Source organism: Trichosurus vulpecula, chromosome 6, assembly GCF_011100635.1.
Source record: "Trichosurus vulpecula isolate mTriVul1 chromosome 6, mTriVul1.pri, whole genome shotgun sequence".
NCBI classification, from domain to species: Eukaryota; Metazoa; Chordata; class Mammalia; order Diprotodontia; family Phalangeridae; genus Trichosurus; species Trichosurus vulpecula.
Genome location: NC_050578.1, coordinates 157,213,646 through 157,234,952, shown reverse-complemented (window position 1 = coordinate 157,234,952; position 21,307 = coordinate 157,213,646). Strand labels below are relative to the sequence as shown.

General features: G+C 34.7%; 1 protein-coding gene across 10 annotated transcripts in view; it reads left to right on the top strand.

Annotated features, from left to right (window-relative positions):
- FIP1L1 (factor interacting with PAPOLA and CPSF1) overlaps positions 1-21,307 on the top strand; it is an 86,120-nt gene that overhangs the window by 20,415 nt on the left and 44,398 nt on the right. For 6 of the 10 annotated variants that reach the window (XM_036762627.1, XM_036762626.1, XM_036762628.1 and 3 more), the window contains 3 exons: positions 4,470-4,579; positions 7,435-7,542; positions 18,417-18,510. In XM_036762627.1, coding sequence (XP_036618522.1) covers positions 4,470-4,579; positions 7,435-7,542; positions 18,417-18,510 — 312 coding nt within the window. The remainder of the gene's footprint in view (positions 1-4,469; positions 4,580-7,434; positions 7,543-18,416; positions 18,511-21,307) is intronic. The other 4 variants (XM_036762630.1, XM_036762629.1, XM_036762632.1 and 1 more) reach the window with 1 other exon arrangement.

Here is a 21,307-nt window from a genome sequence, read left to right as displayed (position 1 = left end):
GAGCAGCTAATCTCAGTTCAAGTAGTTGGAAGTGCCAGTGAAACCCCTTTAGGAAGTTAGAAATGTGTGTCTGGAACTTGAAAGAAAGCTCAGGGAAGAGTGGGGGAGGATAGAAATTAAACCTTGTCTTCAGTAGTGTCTTAGTTTAAGGGATGGAAGGAAGAAGAATAACAAAAGATAACACAGGAAGAGCTAACAGAACTAGAAGGAGAGGGCAGTGTCACAAAAACTGAAGGATAAGCACATTTCAAAAATGGACAAGTTTAGCAGTGCCAAATGTAGCAGAAAGTCAGTGAGGATCAGATTTGAGGAAGAAGAATTGAATAGCACAAAGGAATTCCTTAATAATCTTTGAAAAAGTATTGTTAGTAAAGTAATGGGAGTGGATGTCAAATTTGTGAGAGGCAACAATGAAAAGGCTGCTCTTGAAACTGGGAAGGCTGTAAAAGAAAGGGGAAAAGATACTCAAGGTGGGTAGCAGGGTTCTTTTTATAATATAAAGAACTGAGCATGTTGAAAATAGAGAGGAAGTAGCCCCTAGAAGAGGAAAGGTAAGAAATGTGAGAAAGGGGGGAGATAATTGATGGGGCAAGATCTCTGAAGAGGCACAAGGAGATTGGATCCCAGCCCCACATGAATTGAAGTGGATTTTGTATATTTTTCATTTTCAGCATTCACTTTTATAAAATTTTGAGTTCTGAATTTCCCCCTCCCCAAGACGGCATGCAATCTGATACAGGCTATACATGTACAATAATATTAAACATTTCCACCTTAGTCGTGTTGTGAAAGAATAATAATAACAAAAGGGAAAAACCACAAGAAAGAAAAGAGAGAGAAAATAGTATGCTTCAATCTGGATTCAGACTACATAGTTCTTTCTCTGGATGGATGAAATGTTAATCTTTGGAAAGAGGTAGGACATTTCTTCCCCTAACGGGGAAAAGAAAAAAACTTATGGGTAGAAATACATAGCTATTTGAGGAAAGCTTAGGGGGCTTACATCACCTTGAAGTAGAAATCATAGACTGAATTAGAAGAAACCTTATAACTCCTATGCAATATGTGATGATCTAGCCTCCCTCTGAACATGTTCAGTGCCAGAGAAGTGATGAGAAAGAAGCAGAATTGGGGGACAAAAAGAAGAGGGGTTTTGATGAATGAAAAAGTTAGGAAATAACTGTCAGACAGTGGTTTCCAAAGTGAGTTAGGCATCGACCCCTCAAGACAATTAAACACTTAGTGCAATAGTTGTATCAGTATCATTGGAGAAATTGCCCCCAAAACTCCAAGCATGACAACCAGGAAAAAAATGTTGTCAATAGGAGTACTCAGTCAAAAAATTTTGGAGGCCGCTGCTATGTAACAGCAAGTCCATTAAAAATGGAAAAAATTTTGAGCTAGCAGTCATCACTGAGGACTTTGCCAAGTTTGGGGAGCATGAATTTGTAGAAGTGCAAATGTTTAACTTGGGCTTTCTGTAGCTACACTTGGCAGGCTGTGAGCAAGAAAAGAGAGAGCAAATAGTGAGTAAGAATGTAGTCTGTCAGTTCTCCAGAGCCATCTTGATGTAGTAGGACTAAAACTAGGCAAAATACACTGAATGATGCTGGATCCAATGAGAGTCTGACTTCCTGCCTCTTGCATGGCATACTCTTAATTTGTCTCCAAATCACATTGACTGTTTAATAATGGCACGTATAGCTTTCTTATTAATTTTTCTTCATAATCACCACCTCAAGTGTTTTTTTTTTTACTTTGCCTGTCTAGTTTTTTATTTTTACTTATGTAGTGTGCTTTAGATTCAACAGTGTGCTACTTAGCATTTGCTTATGACTTCTTCTTGATGTAAAATAGTTTTCCCCGCAATCTTAGTGCCCCCATCTAACTTAATAAAAATTTGTTGTTTTTATGAGCCAAAGTTGTCATTTAGAGGACTGTGGTGTCCAATTAAACAATAAGAAAATTAACTCTGGACTCATGGAATCACTCAGGGACTCTTGAAATGTACCCATCCCTTCCCTCAGCCTGTCTCTGTCATTGGGAACTACTTTTAGGGTAAAAATCTTTTGTGAATATGTCCAACATTAGTGTAATTCAGACAGTTAACATCCTTTGTTAATTAGGAATTTGTCTGGGGTGTGACTCACATTTATGTACTTAAAGTGACAGCCCCCTGAAGTGGAGGGTGCAGTTTCCCTCTCCCTACCCAATCCTACCCCCATTTTGTAGAGAAGCAAACAGGTGTAGAAGGGTGAGATGATTTCACCATCCTCACCACCCCCCTCCAGCATCACACAGCTGGTAAGTGTCAGAAGCAGAATTTGAACCCATGTTTCCTGACTCCTCAGTCCTCTTTCTGCAATATCACTTTGCCTTGTGCTGTCTTGGGACACCATCATACACTTAGCTTGTACTTAATATTGATTGAAAATATCACTCAGGGAGTTTTGAATCTTGGAAAGAAGCAGCACAGCAAACTAACCAAATGGCAGGTATTAAATGCTGGTCATCTTTATTATGAGTGTTCATTAAAATTACGTTGAGCAGAATTGACACTGACTTTAGTATAAATTTACTGAATGTCTGTTAGGTGCAAGATACTATTAGATTCATACACCTAACATAGGTAGGATACCAAAAAAAGTATAAAATGTAGTCTTCCCTTCAATCTAATGATGAAGCAAAATATAATAAATATGCAAAAACTTATCCCATAACAAAAGATTTAAATAAAATTTAAAACAATAATAGTGGAGGTAGTCCTACAACTTTGGAAATTGGAGAATAAATTAGAGATCACTTAGTCTTAACTCTTTTGTCCTGGAGGCCCAGAGATATTGTTACTTGCCCAGGTCAGGAAGCTAATTAGTGGCAGAATCGAGACTAGCATCCTGAAAGTTGTAAGGTGTGATGAAAACTTTAATCCCTGTTCCAAAAGTTATCAGAAATATTGCATTCTAAGAAAATTGGGTTGCTGGTCCTAAAGAATGCTGCTTCCATGTCACTTGTATAGATTTCATAGAATAGTAGCCCTTTCTGACAACTATAGGCAGTCAGATGTGTATACCCATAAATCATGTACTCACATAAAAGATAGAGTGTAAAAATGTAGAAAGAAACCTACAAAGAGCTAAACAGAGTTTACGTCCAGCTGACAGGATGTGTGAAGTCCTCATAGGTTTGATGGTATTTGAGCTGACTTGAAGAACATCTGGGAATTGAATAAGGCAGAATTGAGAGAGGAAGAAGATTCTAAGATGGAACAGTGTAAGCAAAGTCAAAATAACGAAGGTTAGAAAACATGAGTCCTGTTTAGGCAGTGGTGTGAGCAATCCAACTTGCCCGAAGCAGACTCTGAAATGGTGTTGCAAACTGAAATTTAGATTAAATCCCTTCACATTTAGACCCTTGAATCCAGAATTCTAAGGAGTTTATATTTCAAGAAGCTATTATAGGAATAGCGATTTAGTAACAACCTGGATTGGAGGGGAGTGGGCAAATTTAAAAAAAAAAGTAACTCCAAGGTTCTCTAAGCTCTGGAGCTGAGGTGATCAAGTGGATAATGGTGCTGTTCATAAATATATATATATATATGATGGAGGGGGGTGCTTGAAAGTATACTTTTTGAGTCATTTTGAGTTGTCAGTTTTGACAGAACATCCACAGATCACGTGGAGACCTTTTATGTGCTCTGTGAATTGTTCAAGTTACCTAGACTTATAATACACTCCCAAAGTCCCAGAGTAGTAAGAAAAGGACCAATTCCTTCTATAACTATAGCTGTGTCAAGTAGAGAGATGGTGTAGAAGTCTTCCTATATGTTTCCCTATTGTGGAGGATAAGTTATATTTACTCTGTTGTACTCAACCTCAATTTTTAAAAGTACTTGGTTAAAAGATCCTAATAAGACTTGGTTAGCTATTGGGTTGAAAAAAATTGTTGATGTAGGCAAAACATGTTGATACTCAGATTGGTTGGATATCATCCACTCTTTATACTAGTAATTTTATACTAGTATAATAGTGACTTTATGCTAGTAAAACCTCACAATTTTGATATATTAGATAAAGGGAAAAGTTTGTTTTTACTAATGCTAAAATTCTGATTTGCCAATTCTGGGGGTTGGTCATCTCGTTTTTTTTTTAAATCTTCTTGGGATTTTCTGCAAAATCCAAAGAACAAATTATTTCTCAGTTCGTTAAGTGAGCATTTCTGAGAATAACATAGAAGAAATTTTGTGTTTGTGTGGTTTTTGTGTGCTTTAATATGTCATTTAAAACAAAAAAAAATGAACTCTTAATGCCTATGGAACACTTGATATCCCACAAGCAATTTTTTTATATTTTTCCATCCTGTTTTGAAATGTTTCATTTTATTAGATATTCATTAACATTTCTGATATAATAAATGTTAAATGAAATTATAATTTAACTTGAAGAGCTAATAAAAAAAACATTATTTTGAAGGTACAGCAGGGCAGAACTGGAAATGCAGAGAAGGAAACAGTGCTACAGTCTGCCAAAGCTGAGTTTACATCTCCTCCTTCTCTATTCAAAACAGGACTTCCTCCAAGCAGGTTAGTTGAACATTTGTAATCAGCAAATCATCACAAAGAATCAATACTTTATGTTGTGCTAATACTATGAAATGTAGGGAAAGCCAAATGTTCCATAAACAAAAGTGTAATATCTGACTTAACTACCAAGCCTAATGCAATGTGAAAGATTCTTCCAATATATTGTCCTTTTAGTGTAATTAATAAATGAAGTAAATCTTAACAAAAGTAAAATGTGGAGGTGGGGAGATATTGTCGTTTCCATTTTTATTGATCATTTTTCCCACAAGGAATTATGTTGAATCTGAAGCCTGTGGACTTAATGATTTCTTAATACTAATAATGTAATTTGTGGAAGAGTACATATTAAGAAGTCTTCCAAAGTAAAGTAGGATTTTCATATTTCTGGTTTGGATTAGCTGTAATAATATGTTTCCCACTACGTACCAGTTATAATGGGACATGTCTGGCTAATAGTTTCTTAACATAAAATAGTAAATGGCCAATTCCATATTTGGAGGCCAGTCTGATTATAATGCAAGATCTCAGATAGCATACCCAGATTGAAAGTAATTTAGGGAATTCTTTCTGTTATGTGTTAAATCCAGGAAAGTTTTTTTGGGGGGGGGTCTGACCCAGATCAAAACTATATTCTAGCATATTTTTGAAACTTTTAAGTGCTTTAAGGTCTTGTCTGTATTTGATTCTGTAATATAACACTTATTCATGACATTGCAGATTAAGTATTTTGTTAGAATAGAATTGTGAAGAACCTCAAGGTCATCTCATTTAGCACCCTGTATCCAGGTAAATAAGCCATGCAGAACAGATGACTGTTGTTAAAGATATAGGAATGGAGCTTATCACGGTGATCAAAATTAAACATATTATTTTTAAAAGTTTGACAAATACATTAGCAAAAGAGTTACTTCCTTGTATTTTGATATCTTATACTCCAAATACAAGCATTGTCTTAACTCCCCCCCCAAAAAAAATACTATTTTAATGATTCTCTTAGCTTATAACTGTCAATTAAGTTTGTATATTGAAAATAACATAATATATTTTTCAATTTAGTTTTACTATGGTTCTTAGCAACTTTTTAAAATTAACTTATTTTTAAAATGTTAGTGAATTTAAGAAGCAAGAAAGATACTCTTTTGAGAATCAGTGTTTGTAAACATTTAATAGATCAAATTCATATTAAATTGTATTTATTAAAATAAATCAACTTTTAGTTTGTATGAATATTCATTTCTGTAATTATACATTGTATATACATTATATATATTCATACATATGTAATTATAGAATATTTAACAAGTCAGCAGAATAGAAAACGTTCAGAATATAAAATGTATGACTTAAGATATTTAATTTTTCATAAGAAGACATAGCATCTTAAAATATAATCTTGCCTTGTTTTGATACACCTGGATTTAAAATTAGCTTTAAATTAATTTGTCCTCAGTACTGTAGTACTTTAGTCAAAAGTTTAATTTCCTTTTGGGTCATCTTGTTTTACTGAGTTTTCTAGTCCCAGAACACTAAATCTCCTACCCTTTGCTCCTACGCTTGTTGATGTTGATCACAATGCTAAGGCTAGCAAGGATGGATAGCTCAAATACGACTCAGTCATCATTTCTAGAAAATGTATACTCTATTGTGAGTATATCAGTAGTATTGTCTCTGTGTATAAAGAATAACACCCATTTGATATTAGGACTTTATTATAGAGTTCATTTTCACTTGATTGGAGCCAAAATGGGGGTGGGGGAGGAGACCTTTTGAATTAATGTAAGTCACTACTTTCAATACCAAACTGTTTATGTGGAACTGAAATGCTAAAAGAATGGAAATGAAATGTATTAAGACTAGATTACAGAAGTCTAAAATTAGATTTGTTTGTCTCATATAGTCATAGAGAACACTATTCCAAGTATCACTAAGCTAATATTCTTTCACTGAAAATTTTATTGTGTTCTCAGATGACATATTATCTATATTCTGCATGCAGCAGGTTTTTAAATAGCATTGTTTCTTAAGACAAAGCTAAAGGTTTTATTACTGAAAATGACCTTACATTTGGAGGAGAAACAAGGCCAAGCCAAAATGTTATGTTCAATATATGTATCGATCAGAATGTTTTGCCACATTAATCTTCAAAAGTTTCCTAAATTATTGGATAGAACCTCTTTATCCTTTAGTAATACTTGAAAAGAATAGCAAAAAGATAAGTAACTGAACTTTGCAAAAAGATGAATAGCTGAACTTCCCACATTAATTCTGTGTAATCATAGGTGATATTAACTTTTCTTTATAAGTAGCTTTCTTAAAATGTACTCTGAAGGGATTAAATTGAATTTGTTTTATATAATGAATACTGTTTTATCATGAAGTATTTTTGACATAGTATTTTAATGATTGGTTTCATTAAAATCTCTTAATTCTTTTGAATGAAAAGTAAAGGGAAAGAATATAAAGTCTTAGTACAATTTTATGAACCCACAAAAATTAAAGTAATGTTATTTGCGCACAAAAGCAGGAAATTTGTTCATAACATCCTTTCTCTTCATACGTTGTAATCTGGTGAGGTTTGGGTCATACTCTTCCTATTTTAACATTTTACATAATGCAGCACTGTCCTAGAAAATATTTCTAAAAGTACTCCTGGTGTTAAACTAGCAGATAGCACTTTTCTATTTAAATGCTAGCAGAAGTTTTAGTATTAAGTGTGATGTATTCTTTGTGGGGTACAAAGAGTAGTATATAGGGACATGAAAAAGAATTTGTCAAGGAATGAAAATTATGAGAAAGAAACCTAATATAATAGTAGTAAAGATACAGGAAAAGACATAGAAAATTTATCTTGCCAGAAACAGCGCCTCTTCTCAGTCTCAGACAAGTTCTGCCTCCAGAAAAGCCAATTCAGGCATCGGGAAGTGGCAGGATCGATATGGGAGGGCCGAATCGCCTGACTTAAGGTAAGACTACCCTAAAGAATGTTGTGCGAGCCCTTCCTCTTGAGATGATTACCACTGTTTTGTTTTGTTTACTGGGACACAGATTTTGCTTAAACTTGCCACATCTGTGCCTTGATATTGCAACACATATCTTTTTGTCAGATAAGAGATACTTCTAGTCTTCAAATATTAAAAAAAAAATTTCTGTGTCTAATGGTACCTTTAACAAAAAATGTTATTAGTGCTTTATATGTGTTCCATTCTATATTCTTAGAGTTCCTGCCTGTCCTTATCTCACACCAAGACTACTTCTGCGGTGTTATAACTTTTATCCCTCTCCGTGATGTCTCCCTTCTAATCAATGTTTTATGCTGGTCATAGATTCAAAACCTCATGTGCCCTTCTCAAAGAAACTTTCCAACTGCACCTCAGTCCCAAACCTTTCAGCCTATTTAATCAATTTCATACACAGCTTTCATTTGTTCCTCAAGCTTTTAAAAACTAGGCTTAATAGTACCTTTCCAATCTTATCAGTTATTATTCTCCATGTAAATTGTCCACTGTAGTCAAAAGCAAACTAATTATTTTCTATAATGATAATTAGGATTGGCAAAGCGCTTTATATATGTTACCTCATTTGCTCCTCATGACAATCCTGTGAGGTAGGTGCTGTTATTATCCTCATTTGCAGATGACAAAACTGAGGCAGAGAGAGGTTAAATGATTTGTCCAGGGTCACACACCTAGGAAGGACCTGAAATGGATTTGAACTCATGTCTTGCCTTCTATCAAACATGCCTTTTATGTTTCCTGTCTCTGGGCCTTTTTAAGTTCTGTTTTGTAGCCTATTCCTTAGTTTTTATCTAGACCTCATTCTACCTGCTTTTAAGACCTGTCATATCCTGTATCTTCCATGAATCATCTCCACCTACCCCTGCTCATAGTGACCAGTCTTACTGAGTTCATGGTATTTAGCACTTGTATCACTTCTTTATTGCCAATAGGATGTTGCCTGTCTTTGCTAGGTATGTTCTTAATCTTTGTTTCAGCAAAACTTTCAGCTAAGGGGGCAGTATAGTGTAGTAGGAAGTGCACTTGATTAAAGTCAGAGGGCTGAGTTCAAATCCAAGATCCAGTGGTACAGCGATAAAAGCACTGACTGGAGTCAGAAAACTTGGGTTCGAATCCTGTCTCTGCCAACTACAACATATGTGACTTTGAATAAGTCACATAACCTCCCTGGGTCTGTTTCCTCATCTGTCATAGTAAGGAATTGAACTAAGTGCCTTTTGTGGTTCCTTCCAGCTCTAGATATATAATCATGTAATTATTAACTGTGTAACATTGGGCAAGTCAGTAATCTCTGTGAGCCTCGGTTACCTCATCTATAAAATGAGATTAATACATCTATTACCTATTTTTCAGGGTTGTTTGGCAGAAGGCATTTAGTAAATCTTAAAATGCTATGTAAATATGAAATATTTTTACTATATGAGCCATTTTTTAAAATTTCATACAATGTTATTCACACTTCTTCATTTTCTAATTTATACAGAATATACAAATAAGTGAATAAAACATTCCATAAGGATCAAAAACAGCCAGGACTTATTATCAGATTTAACATATGCATAACAGATACATCTGCAAAAGATGAATGGTTCTGCCTAAACAAACTTCCCCTTCAGTCTTTACCCTAACTCCATCCCAGATGAACACAAAGGCATAAGAAGGGGGACCTGGTGTGGGGTGTATGTATGGGGGCGGGGTTGGGCAGAAGATGACAGTTACTAACAGGTTTTTGTCAGATGGGCCTCCAAGTGGTGGGGAAATGAAATGTCAACATCTGGACTTGAGGGGTCTCAGACTGCTTCTATGAGCCATAATTACCAGGAGCTTTGTATATTGAAGTATACTAAGGTGACTAAAATCTGGTCCCTGTTATTGTACAGTTTTAGGTCAATTATCTATATAAAATTGACTATAAAATGTAGAACGTGAAAGTGTAATATAAGAAGTACTAAAAGGTATGAGAGTTGTCTCCAAAACCATATTGAGAGTTTCTCAAAGACAAGGGGCATATATTACTTCCTTGTAATGCTTAGCATAGTGCCATACACACAAAACATTCAGTATATTGTAATTATGCCAGTAGTTTGCAACTTTTCCCAAAAGGTGATCATAGTCTATGCAAGAAAGATATTTTGAAATGGAATTAGTAGGTATACTTTGTATCTGACTCTAACCTTTTTAAATTTCCTGAATTTCTCTTAAAATTGAAGCTTAAATTCTCATTCCCCCCCTCCGGTATTTTTTAAAATTAAGCTATTTTTAGTTTTATAACATTCAGTTCCACAAGAGTTTTAAATTTTCTTCCACCTATCTCCCTTCCCCCCCCCCAAGGCAGCATGCCATCTGATACAGGTTATATGATATATAGAGGATATAGGACATATGGGATATATGATACACATTCATATTAAACATTTTCACATTAGTCATGTTGTAAAGAAAAATTGTAACCAAAGGAATGAACCAAAAGAAAGAAGAAATGAAACAAAACAAAAAAGGGAACAAATAGTCTGCTTCAATCTGCATTCAAACTCCATGGTTCTTTTCTCTGGATGTGAACGGCATTTTCCATCATGAGTCTTTTGGAGTTGTCTTAGAACCCTGCATTGCTGACAAGAGCCAAGTCTATCAAAGTTAGTCATCACACAGTGTGGCTGTAACTGTGTACAATGTTCTCCTGGTTCTGCTCACTTCACTCAGCATCTGGTTGTATAAATCTTTCCAGGTTTTTCTGAAGTCCCTCTGCTCATCATTTCTTGTGGAACAATAGTATTCTATTACATTCATGTACCACAACTTGTTCAGCCATTTCCCAAGTGACGGGCATCCCCTTAATTTCCAATTCTTTGGCACCACAAAAAGAGCTGCTATAGATATTTTTTGTACATGTGGGTCCTTTTCAAATTTGTATGATCTCTTTGGGATACAGCTCTAGAACTCACAGTGTTTTAATATGACAAACTGTTTTTCCTTAATGATCAATAATAGTAATTTAATGTGGTATAAAACTTGTAAAAGTACCCTAGGCCAGTGGTGTCAAAATCAAATAGAAGTAAATCTCTGGGGGCGTATTGAATTAGTAAATCACAAATTAACATTTATGTTTTGTTTTATTTTTATTTTGTCAAACATTTCCCAGATTACATTTTAGTCTAGTTCTAGCTTCAGCTCTGTGGACAATGAGTTGACACCTCTACCCTAGACTCTAATTTAAATGAAAATGACCCGAGCCACTAAAATTTAAAAATTTTTGTTTATATCTTGAAAAAAAGAAATCCTCTCTGATGCTTTAAGAACTATAAATTTGAATTTTAAAGCAATCCTTTAAAGTCTCTAGGGCAGATATTATCCACATTTTATAAAAAGGAAGACCAAAACATTTAAAGAGAATTAAGAGATTTACTCCTCTCTCTTCCCACTCCTCAAATCTCACAGTCAGATAAGGATTAAATTAGACTTGGAACACTTTTTAACAGATCATACTCTAATGAGAAAGTTACTTTTATTGCCAAGAGATATATCATCAATTCATAGCTCATTCTTTACAGTTCACAAAATGTTTATTGTTATCCATGAGAAATCAGAGAAGTCAAATGAAGTGATAGGCATGCCCAAAACTGTACTTACTGTATTACTTAGGTTGAATAAATTTTTAAAGATGCTTACAGATTTTTAAAGTATTTTTCTATGTTATTTCAAGGAATGGGTTGTGGGATTTCCCAGTTACAGAAATGTGTTAAATAGTCTATATGAGAATTGAAAATTAAGTTTGTTTTAACATCTATGAGTGGATTAACACTTTAAAATTGCTTTCTTGTAATACATATATTAAGTATACGTTCTCAATGAAAATAACGAAGTTAAGATCCTCTTATGGATTGCAAATAATAAAGGCTAAATGTATAGATCATTATTTCATATGATCTAGGTATAGTGAAATCCATATAATCCAGAACATGTCTTATGTATCTTCTAGATCACTTAAGTTCGAACATATAGCTAAGGATGGGTATTTTATGTTGAGAAAACCTTTAACAACTTTATTCACACGGCCTTGCTTGAGTTTCTGTCCATCTCCTAGGTCTCAGTCAAGAACTTAAGTTTTGAATCAGGCAATTCCTTAGTAAAGTGAGTAGTATAGATAAATGTAGAAACTTAGAAATATCTTCCTTAGAATCTGAAGTGAAAGGCATAGTGATATTTACTGCTAGTGCATTCCTAAGGAGAGCCTCCTCAATTTTACTCACTCAGCAAGAGAACTTAGGAAATTTATCAAAACCTGCTCAGGTTCCATATACACCACAGTGGTCAAAAAAAAGCCATATTTCTTTCCCCACCCAATTTGGTTTGTATAAAACTTACATACGCCTTTGTAATTTTATCCTTAGTATATTATGGACAGCTCAGGCCCCAATCTCTTCCCGTCACTAACAACAGCTTACCCTCGTTTGATGTTAAAGTGTGCCAAAAGCCTCTGAAACTGATGCTACAGAGCAAATTCCTGCCCTCGTTTCTTGGGAATAGGGATCTCACTGCAAGCTTCATCAATGTACCTGAAGCTAGAGAGAAATTGATGGTAGAAAAGATTCCCTGAGAGTTCCTCTACCCATAAGGTGTTAGTACTTTGTCAGGAAGCTCTGACTCTTTTCCCACTTAGAGGCTAGGTAGCCCTAGAAACTAATGGGAAAAGAGAGAAAGGTATCCTTTAGATATTAAGGTTTTTAAGCTTTGCAGTTGATCAGGGCCTTCACTAGGATGAGGAAATAAGTAACAGTAACCCTCTCTGTAGAGTACCCCTCCATCTCTAAAACAAGGTATTTGTTGGTGGAAAGAAAGTTCAGAGAGACTATGTCCCAAGTTTGGAGAGTGGGCAGTAAGGTTGGCCTGTGCAGGAGAATGTTTGCTGTGTTTGTTCCCACTTTTGAGAAAACTGCCAAGCCCAGCATGAAGGTTGAAGGTCAGGATAAGCTACTGTAGGACATCTGAAGGGAAAGAGGGCAAGGAATTAACTATTTATTTCATTACTATCACGGAAGAGGAACGCAAGTAAGATAGTTGGTTGCTAATGCAGATCTCGCTAGCCTCCCCCAGCTTTTGAATGATTTTTTTTTTACACATAAAATCTAGATCTTTCAAGCCATGCTTGGTCTTCATAATTTAGTAGCATTCACTTTTGATTATTTGGTGGGGGAGTTTTCCATTTACATTATTGTAGTATTGTTTTCTTGGCTTTGCTTACTTTACTGTATCAGTTCATGTAGCTCTGTTTGTGCTGACATTCATGGTTTCTTAGAACATAATCTGTTACTATCACAAAAAGTTTTGTTACAAATATTGTGATGTATGTGGGTGCTTTCTTTTTATCAATGGTCTGCCTTGGTGTGTAAGTGCAGTAGTGAAATTTCTGGGTCAAAGGATGTGGACGTTTTAGTCACCTTATTTGTGTAATCTCAAATTGCTCTTTAATGATTGTACTGATTCACAGCTCCACCAACATTGCACCTGTGTGCCTATCTTCCTCAGCCCCTCCAACATTGCTTCCCATCTTTTATCATCCCTATTGATTTGCAGGGTGTGAAGTGAAACCTCAGTATTTTGATTTAATTTCTGTCCTTATTAGTGAATTAGAGCATTCTTCATCTTATTTTTAATAATTTATAATTCTTTTGAAAGCTGTTTGTTCATATCCTTTGACTATTTATCTTTTAAGGATAGACACACCCCCAACCACCCCCAATATTAAAAATAAAGAAACTGGAGTTCAAAGAGTTTATGTGATTTCCATGAAGCTCTGTGCCCTGTGACCCGAGGTATGACTTAGAAATCAGGTTTCCTGATTCCCAAGGCTAGTGTTTTATTGGAATTGGGGTTGCTGTACTATACTGCCTCTCCAAACTTTATGCTTTTTTTTCCCCCAAAAAAGGGATACCCTTAAAAATAAAAGCAAATTGTTTTACAAAGAATAATAATATTCAGGAGGGAGTGGAAGGATGACATTGTTGGTATTCAAAAATTTTGCAGTTCTGCCATATCTGGAATTAGGTTCTTGAGCATACTTATTTTTGCCTTCATTGGAGTTTCTCGCTAGGAGAAAACAAGCTTGCCCTTTCAGAAGGCAGCCAGTGCTCCCAAACGTGTTAACATTTGACCTATTCAGTAACACTTCTACCAAGGTATGTCACTCTCAAGTATTTTAAGTAGAACCCTTGTAAGTGAAGCATCTGATTTATGACATTGTAAACATTTGCAGTGCAATAAATGTTTTCAGTTTTGTTTTTTGCTATTTTAGGCTATTAGATTAATGTTCTTGATATTTTAGTTTTGAATCTCTAAAATTAACTAGTTAATTTTTTATACTATACACAGAGGCAACATAGCATGATAGATAGCATGCTAGTCTTGGAGTCAGGGAGACCACCTCTGATACTTAGTAGTTGTACCAACCTGGATAAGTTCTTAAGTTGTAGAAGGGATAATATCTCTACTGATAGATCACCACTTGAGAGTTCCTTATACTAACAGAAACACAGGTCCCTTGTTTACATATGCATTATACAGTACTAAATCCATTCTGTAAAAACAAAATTGTATATGATAGGCATATTAGAGAAATAGTGTGGTATTGTGGTTAGAGCTGGCCTCAAAGTCAAGAAAATATAGATTAAAAACCTACCTCATATTAATATATAACTGACATTGTGATCTCCAAACAAGTTACTTCTAACGTTTCAGTTCCTAAGGCCCTAAAACTAAAACAGTTCCTAATCTGCATTGGTAGAGGGATTTTTTCCCACTGGGAGGTGGCAACACTAGTGAAATCAAAGGTATAGACCATGCATGCTTGAATCTAGCTATCTTTTAGTATTCCACTAATGGCGTCACCAGACACTTCATAGTAGCATTGATGTGCTGATGCCTGGGTAGGATATATTGCTAATGACATAATTGGAGGGTAGGGGTGAGGAGAGGAAGTTTATATGTAGAAAAAACTAATTTCATAGTGTTAAGATTATGCCTCTAACTCTGGCAGCCATCAGCTCAAATTCAAAATCCAAGAAGGCCTGTATAGGAGAGGATAGATTATTTCACAAGAGTGGCTAGTCGTGGGGGTGTCTCAACTTATGTGCCTTATTAGTAATCTATGTCAGCCAACAGCATCATTGTTGCAAGCAAAAAGGGAGCAGATAATTTAATTTTTATGATTTTTTAAAAAATTAGACATTTGAGTGATGCTTTGATGTTATAGAAAAAGTGGCAATCTTTAAGCCGAGACGACTAGTTCCTGGTTCTGGCCTACTAGCGAATAACTTCTCTGAGATTCTTCTTTCTTTTCTCTCGAAGATTGTAAAATATGATTTCAAAGTTTTCTGGTTCTAGGATTAATTTTTGGTCTTATATCTTCCAAGTCCACTTTTGAGTACTAGATTCTTTGATTTGTTTGTTATAACTTTCAGTTTGCTGGAGTGTTTAAATAACATATTGACAGTTGTGATTACCGTATACTCTCCAAAATAACATCTTCCTTTAAACACAGAAAAGATAGTCACACCTCATATGTGGTTATTTTGAGAGGGGAATAATGTATTTAGTACCAATTTTGCTGTAAAATTTTTGTGTGCATTTTGTGGCTTGAAAATTTGGAAATTTTGGGAAACAATGTGACAAATGACTAAATACTACAGTATTGTGGTTATTTGGTGTTTTCTGATGGTGATATTTGGTATTTTTTTTTAATCTTTATTAGGTCACCAGTGTTTGGAGATACTTAAATAATTTGATATCCATTATGTCAAAATGTGAGATTAGAAAAGACAGATACAAATTTCTTCTCTTCTTTATTTAAATTGTTGTTCCTTACATTCTTTAAGAACGTGTTCAAATGACATGCTTTAGAGAACTTATATTTCCTGATGACAGCATTTTAAAACCTAACATTTTAGTTTACATATGTTTGTTTCTGGCCCTGTTTTTTAGTAATCAAGATTGATCTAAGACATAAAGTCATCAGTATGGTTTTAAATTTATCTCTATGTTATAGAGAAAATTATTCTCGTACTGTTCAGGTAGAAAGTTGTAGAAGAATTAACACATATCAGAACAACATAACTAGAGAAAACTGGAGATAGAAATGAATAGTTCGTGATTATGTCAGGTCACAATCTGTTGCTTTAATCACTTGACACTTTAAAGGGTATGACTTTGGGGTTTTATACCTCACTTTACTTGTTGGCTGATTAATGAATACTATTTCTTTGTCTCTCATCTGATAATCTTAAAACAAAAATGATACTGATGATACTGATTTGTGGTCAATGAAAATAGTAACTAAAACTCTTTCTGAAAGAGATCTTATAAAGGGTACCTGGATTAGAAGTCAATTCAATTTGGAGTTAAAGATTTGAGGCTTTAAATGAAAGTTCTTGATATTTTAGTTTTGAAATCTCTAAAAGTTAACTAGTTAATTGTTTCTTGATATATATTATGCGCAGAAGCTGACTGTATATCGTATTATTCACAGAAATCCCCAGTTCCCAATACTCAATTCATCATTGTTTCAGATTTTTCTGCTTCTTGTGTGACTGTAAACTATATTTCTAAATTTTATTCGAATATATATATATATATATATATATATATATATATATATGGAAACTTTTTTGTGATTGAATGTTATTTTTTGCTTTCCTTGTACGCATAGACCATTATTAGATTATACATTGGCCTCTTGCTATATATATATGTAAGGATTGTCAGCTTTTCAGAATTAGAATGAGAACCCCTAATGCAGGAGTGGTCCTGAGTAGGCAAACTTTCTTTGTACCTTTATCCTTCATACAACTGCCTTTCCTGCCCAGGATTTTATTTTACAAGCAATATTCAACTCATTTAGAAATTTATTTAGCTATAGTAGCATTTTAGCCAACAAGTTTTAGTCCTTCATGCCTTAGAGGCAATTACTTTAATCATATTAATTTCTACTTGGTACTTTTGCTCAGGGACCATTTGTTTTGAAGGAGTAGAAGGGAGAGAGATTTTGATATTGCAGCGCAGAGCATTGTTCAGAAGGGCAAGCTTAAATGGAGTTCTGTTGTTGAGTGACTTTGGATAGTGAAAATAGCCAGAGGCCATGGGATATATGAAGAACAAAAGATTTTCGGTGCTCAGTAGAGCTTGAGATTATTGAAATTTTCTTCTTAGCCTTCATGTTATCTCTGCTCTCTGCTATTTCTGTGGGTCAGTCAGTAGTGATACAAGAGAAAATAAATACCGGGGGTTGGAGGTAGGGTGCGGTTAGAAAATATTTATTATAACTTTTTGTTATACTTAGTTTATATATTTTTATATTCTTACATAGATATATTATGATTTATTATAACTGGACAGTTTTACATGTACTTTTAAAAGTTTTTACATTTTAGTACTAGGTGTGCAATTCAGCAGAGTACAAGGGAATCTTCAGTTTCTCCATTAATAGTAATTTTAATTTTCTTTCTCAATTTAATGTAGTATACCTTTATGTATGTTTTATCTTTAATTTGAAAGTCTATGTAAGGATTTTGTAGTTCAGTAATGTAGATACAATATGCTTTTTTTGTGAATTCAAATACAAAGACTTTCTTTAAAAGAAATTTGCATAAAGTACTTCATTTATTGGCAGCTATGTGGCACAGTGGATAGAGTACTAGGTCCGGAGTCAGGAAGTCAGTCTCATCTTCCTGAGTTCAGATCTGGCCTCCGACACTTACTAGCCATGTGACTCTGGGCAAGTCACTTACCATTGTTTGCCTCAGTTTCCTCATCTGTAAAATGAGCTGGAGAAGTAAATAGCAAACCTCTCCAGTATTTTTGCCAAGAAAACCCCAAATGGGGTTGTACACAAACGACACAACTGAACAAACCTAATATGTTAGGAACCCTCAGCAAATATCAACTTTACCATGTTTTTACTGCAAATATTTTCCACAATTATTTTTTACTTTTCATATAAGATATTTGAGTTTTTATTTTGCTATTGTATTGTTTCTACATGGCCTTAGAACTTTCTTTAGTCCTAAAGGAACTTAACTAAAGTCTAAAGGAATTTTAAGTATTCAGAGATAAAATTGGCATTAAACATTCTAGTTTTATTCTCTAAAACCTGTAGTTTTCAAAAGTAGAAAACTGGCTTTCTTAATTTTTATTTTTATGCTTTCATAATGGACTCAGTAAAAAATGAAAAATTTTTCATTAAAATATTTTTCTTACATTAAAATATTCTAAAAGTCTATACTAGAATCATATGTGCTGCAATATATAATGGCCCCATGGTACCAGTTATCATTCTCATTATTCTAATTATCTACCTAGTTTAACAGATTCAATTATGAATTAATTGTACAGTTTTAACTGAATTTCCTGGCTTTTGTAGTATTCCTATAACATTATTTTAATGTGATCAAGTTGGGGAAGTGAAGATAATACTGGTTATCTAGCTTGTTTTATTAGGAAACTTAACATAAAACAAGCAGTTAAAAAAATCTCATTCAGTAAATAGAGATTTTCTCAAGTAAGTACCATATTGGTCTGAATATAGGCCATATTTCTTCCATAGATCAGCTTATCTAAAACCCAAGGGAGGCAGTGTTATTTCACATAATGTACCTTTTTCCACTAAAAAGTTGGCCTTTTAAGGAGATGGTCTATAGTTGGACCAGTATTATAATATGATTTTATTCTGGAGTGATAACCAGGGTCTAACTACACTTGTTTTTCAATTTTACTTTAAAATGGTTTTTAGAAAAGTCTCAAGATATGACACTGAATTAATATGATTTATATTACAGGAGATTATCTGGCACAATAGATGTAATTGGTCAGACTATCACTATCAGCCGAGTAGAAGGAAGGCGACGTGCAAATGAAAATAGCAACATCCAGGTTGAGTATTTTCAAGTTTAATACTTCTTTTTCTGATCAGCAGATTATTTCTCATCTTGAGAAAGATGAATTTTACATCTGTTAGGTTCAAGGGATTGTGCTAGTTATTAGAAGAAATAGAGAAATAAGATGTGGCACCCGTCATTAAAATAATACAAACCTCTTCACTTTTTAAAACTTTTAAAAAAATTTTATTCATTTTGAACTTAAATACCAAACAACCACCAAAAAAGCCAAACCATTTCCATGTACACAGCACAGCGCAGAAAGAGGATTCAATATGAAAACCATGAATCTCCATGTTACACTATTCATTTTTTTAAACTATGTAATATTACCCATTGTTTTCAAAGCTACCCTGCTTTTCTGTGCTTCTTTCTGAGTTTTCTTTTGTTTTCTGCTATGCAACTTTTATTTTTTCCCTCCTTCCCTCCCTCCCCACCTTGCCTTAGAGAAGGCCACCATTAGACGTGTGTGTGTGTGCGTGTGTGTGTATAGAACCATGCTGTACATAACTTCGATTTATCAGTTCTTTCTCTGAAGGTGGGTACCATCTTCTTTCATAGGTTCTTTATGGTTGATTTGATTATTTAAAATACTCAAAATAACATCATTCATAGTTCTTCACATAGTATTTTGTTACTGTATACAACATTCACTTGGTTCTGTTCATTTTACTCTTCATAATTTCATGGAAGTCATTCCATGTTTTTCTAAAATCAGCCTTTTCATCATTTCTTACAGCACAGTTGTATACCACAACTTGTTCAGTCATTCCTCAATTGATGGGCATCCCTTCAATTTCTAGTTTTAGCTCCCTCCACAAAGGGAGCTGCTATAAGTATTTTAGAGCGTATATGTTCTTTTCTTTTCCCCTGACCACCTTGGGAACAGACCTACTAGTGGTATTGTTGGGTCAAAGGGTATACACAGTTTTAATTTTTTTCAATTTTTTGGTTTTTTGGCAGGGCAATTGGGGTTAAATGACTTGTCCAAGGTCACACAGCTAGTACATGTGTCAAGTGTCTGAGGCCAGATTTGAACTCAGGTCCTCTTGACTCCAGGGCCGGTGCTCTACTCACTGTACCACCTAGCTGCCCCGTATACACAGTTTTATAACTCTTTGGGCATGATTCTAGATTGTTCTCCAAAATGGTCAGATCAGTTCACAGTTCCACCAAGAGTGTATTAGTGTACCAATTTTTCTACATCACCTCTAGCAGTTGTCATTTTCTTCTTCTGTCATTTTGGCCAATCTGATAGGTATGAGATGTTATCTCAAAATTGTTTTTATTTACATTTTTCCAGTCAATAATGATTTAGAGCATTTTTATATAAGTATATATAGCTTTGATTTCTTCTTCCTAAAACTGCCTATTCATATCTTTTGACCACTTAAGAATTGGGAAATGACTCAGTCTTATAAATTTGACAAATTTCTCTATATATTTGAGATATGAGACCTTTATCTGAGAAACTATAAAATTTTTCCCTCAATTTTCTGCTTTCCTTCCAATCCTGGCTATATTGGTTTTATTTGTACAGAACTTTTTAAATTTAATGTAAACACAATTATCCGTTTTATACTTCACAGTGCTCTTTACGGTAACTCTTGTTTAGTCATAAATTTTTCTCTCATCAAGTCTGATAGGGAATATGTTCTATATTCTTCTAATTTCCTTACGTTTCTCTTTTCAGGGGTGGGGAACCTGCAGCCTTGAGGCCACACGTACCCCTGTAAGTCCTCAAATGCAGTCCTTTGATTGAATCCATGAGGACCTAGAGAACGACACGTAGCTTCAAGGCCACAGGTTCCGCACTTCAGATAGGTCATATATCCATTTTGACCGTATCTTAGTACCTCTTGACTTTTGAGTATCAGTTATTGGAAGTTTGAAAAAGTATCTGCAAGGTTTTTGTTTATTTATTTTAACCAAAACCCTGGTAGTTCTAAGCAGATTTGACTGCTCTAAAGAATCCAACAGTATTCTAACACCATCGAATAAAGGATGGTTCTATAATAACATAGAGTACTAGTTATTCATTTTCACACAGATATGTTTGCATGTTTATACGTGTGGGTATTAAGCATTTACATAGAGCTCTAAGATTTGCAAAGAGTTTTACAAATATCTTGTTTTATGCTTACAACAGCTCTAGGAGGTAGGTGCTCTTACTGCCCCATTTTATAAATGAGGAGACTGAGCCAGACAGGTTAAGTGACTTGCCCAAATGTTTCAACAATCGGCTAGCAGCTACTGTGGGCGGTGTAAAACCAACACTACCCAGCTCACAGAACACTGCAAGCCCAAGTTCTTTTGATCTGCTTTACTAAGGAAAGCAACGTTAAGGGGTTAACAGTCTCAATTTAATCCAGCATACAAATATCATTCAAGTAGTTCAGGGGAAAAAGCCAGCACTCTGAACTTCAGAGCAAAAACAAACAAATTACAAACATCAATAGACCAAATACGATTGATAACTACCGAGAGAACCATCAACATCTGAGTTCAGCTGGAAGACTCTTACAGCGGCTGCCCAGAGTCCCACATCCCCAGGAGTAAGAGCCTTAAGCAAATAGCTCTGTGTTTCCTTTTTATACAGTTTCAGATGTCATCAAATGTCATCTGAGCAAACAGAACTTAGGCTCCTATGATTGGCTCTGGTGTTAGCACCTCCCTTCATTGGCCCCACGTGGAGTGCCACCTTGGTTACCAATTCACACCCACATAGGCTTAGCACCTAATAGATAGGGGTTTGGGCCTGGGGCTTAGCACCTAGTAGGACTCAATCAAAG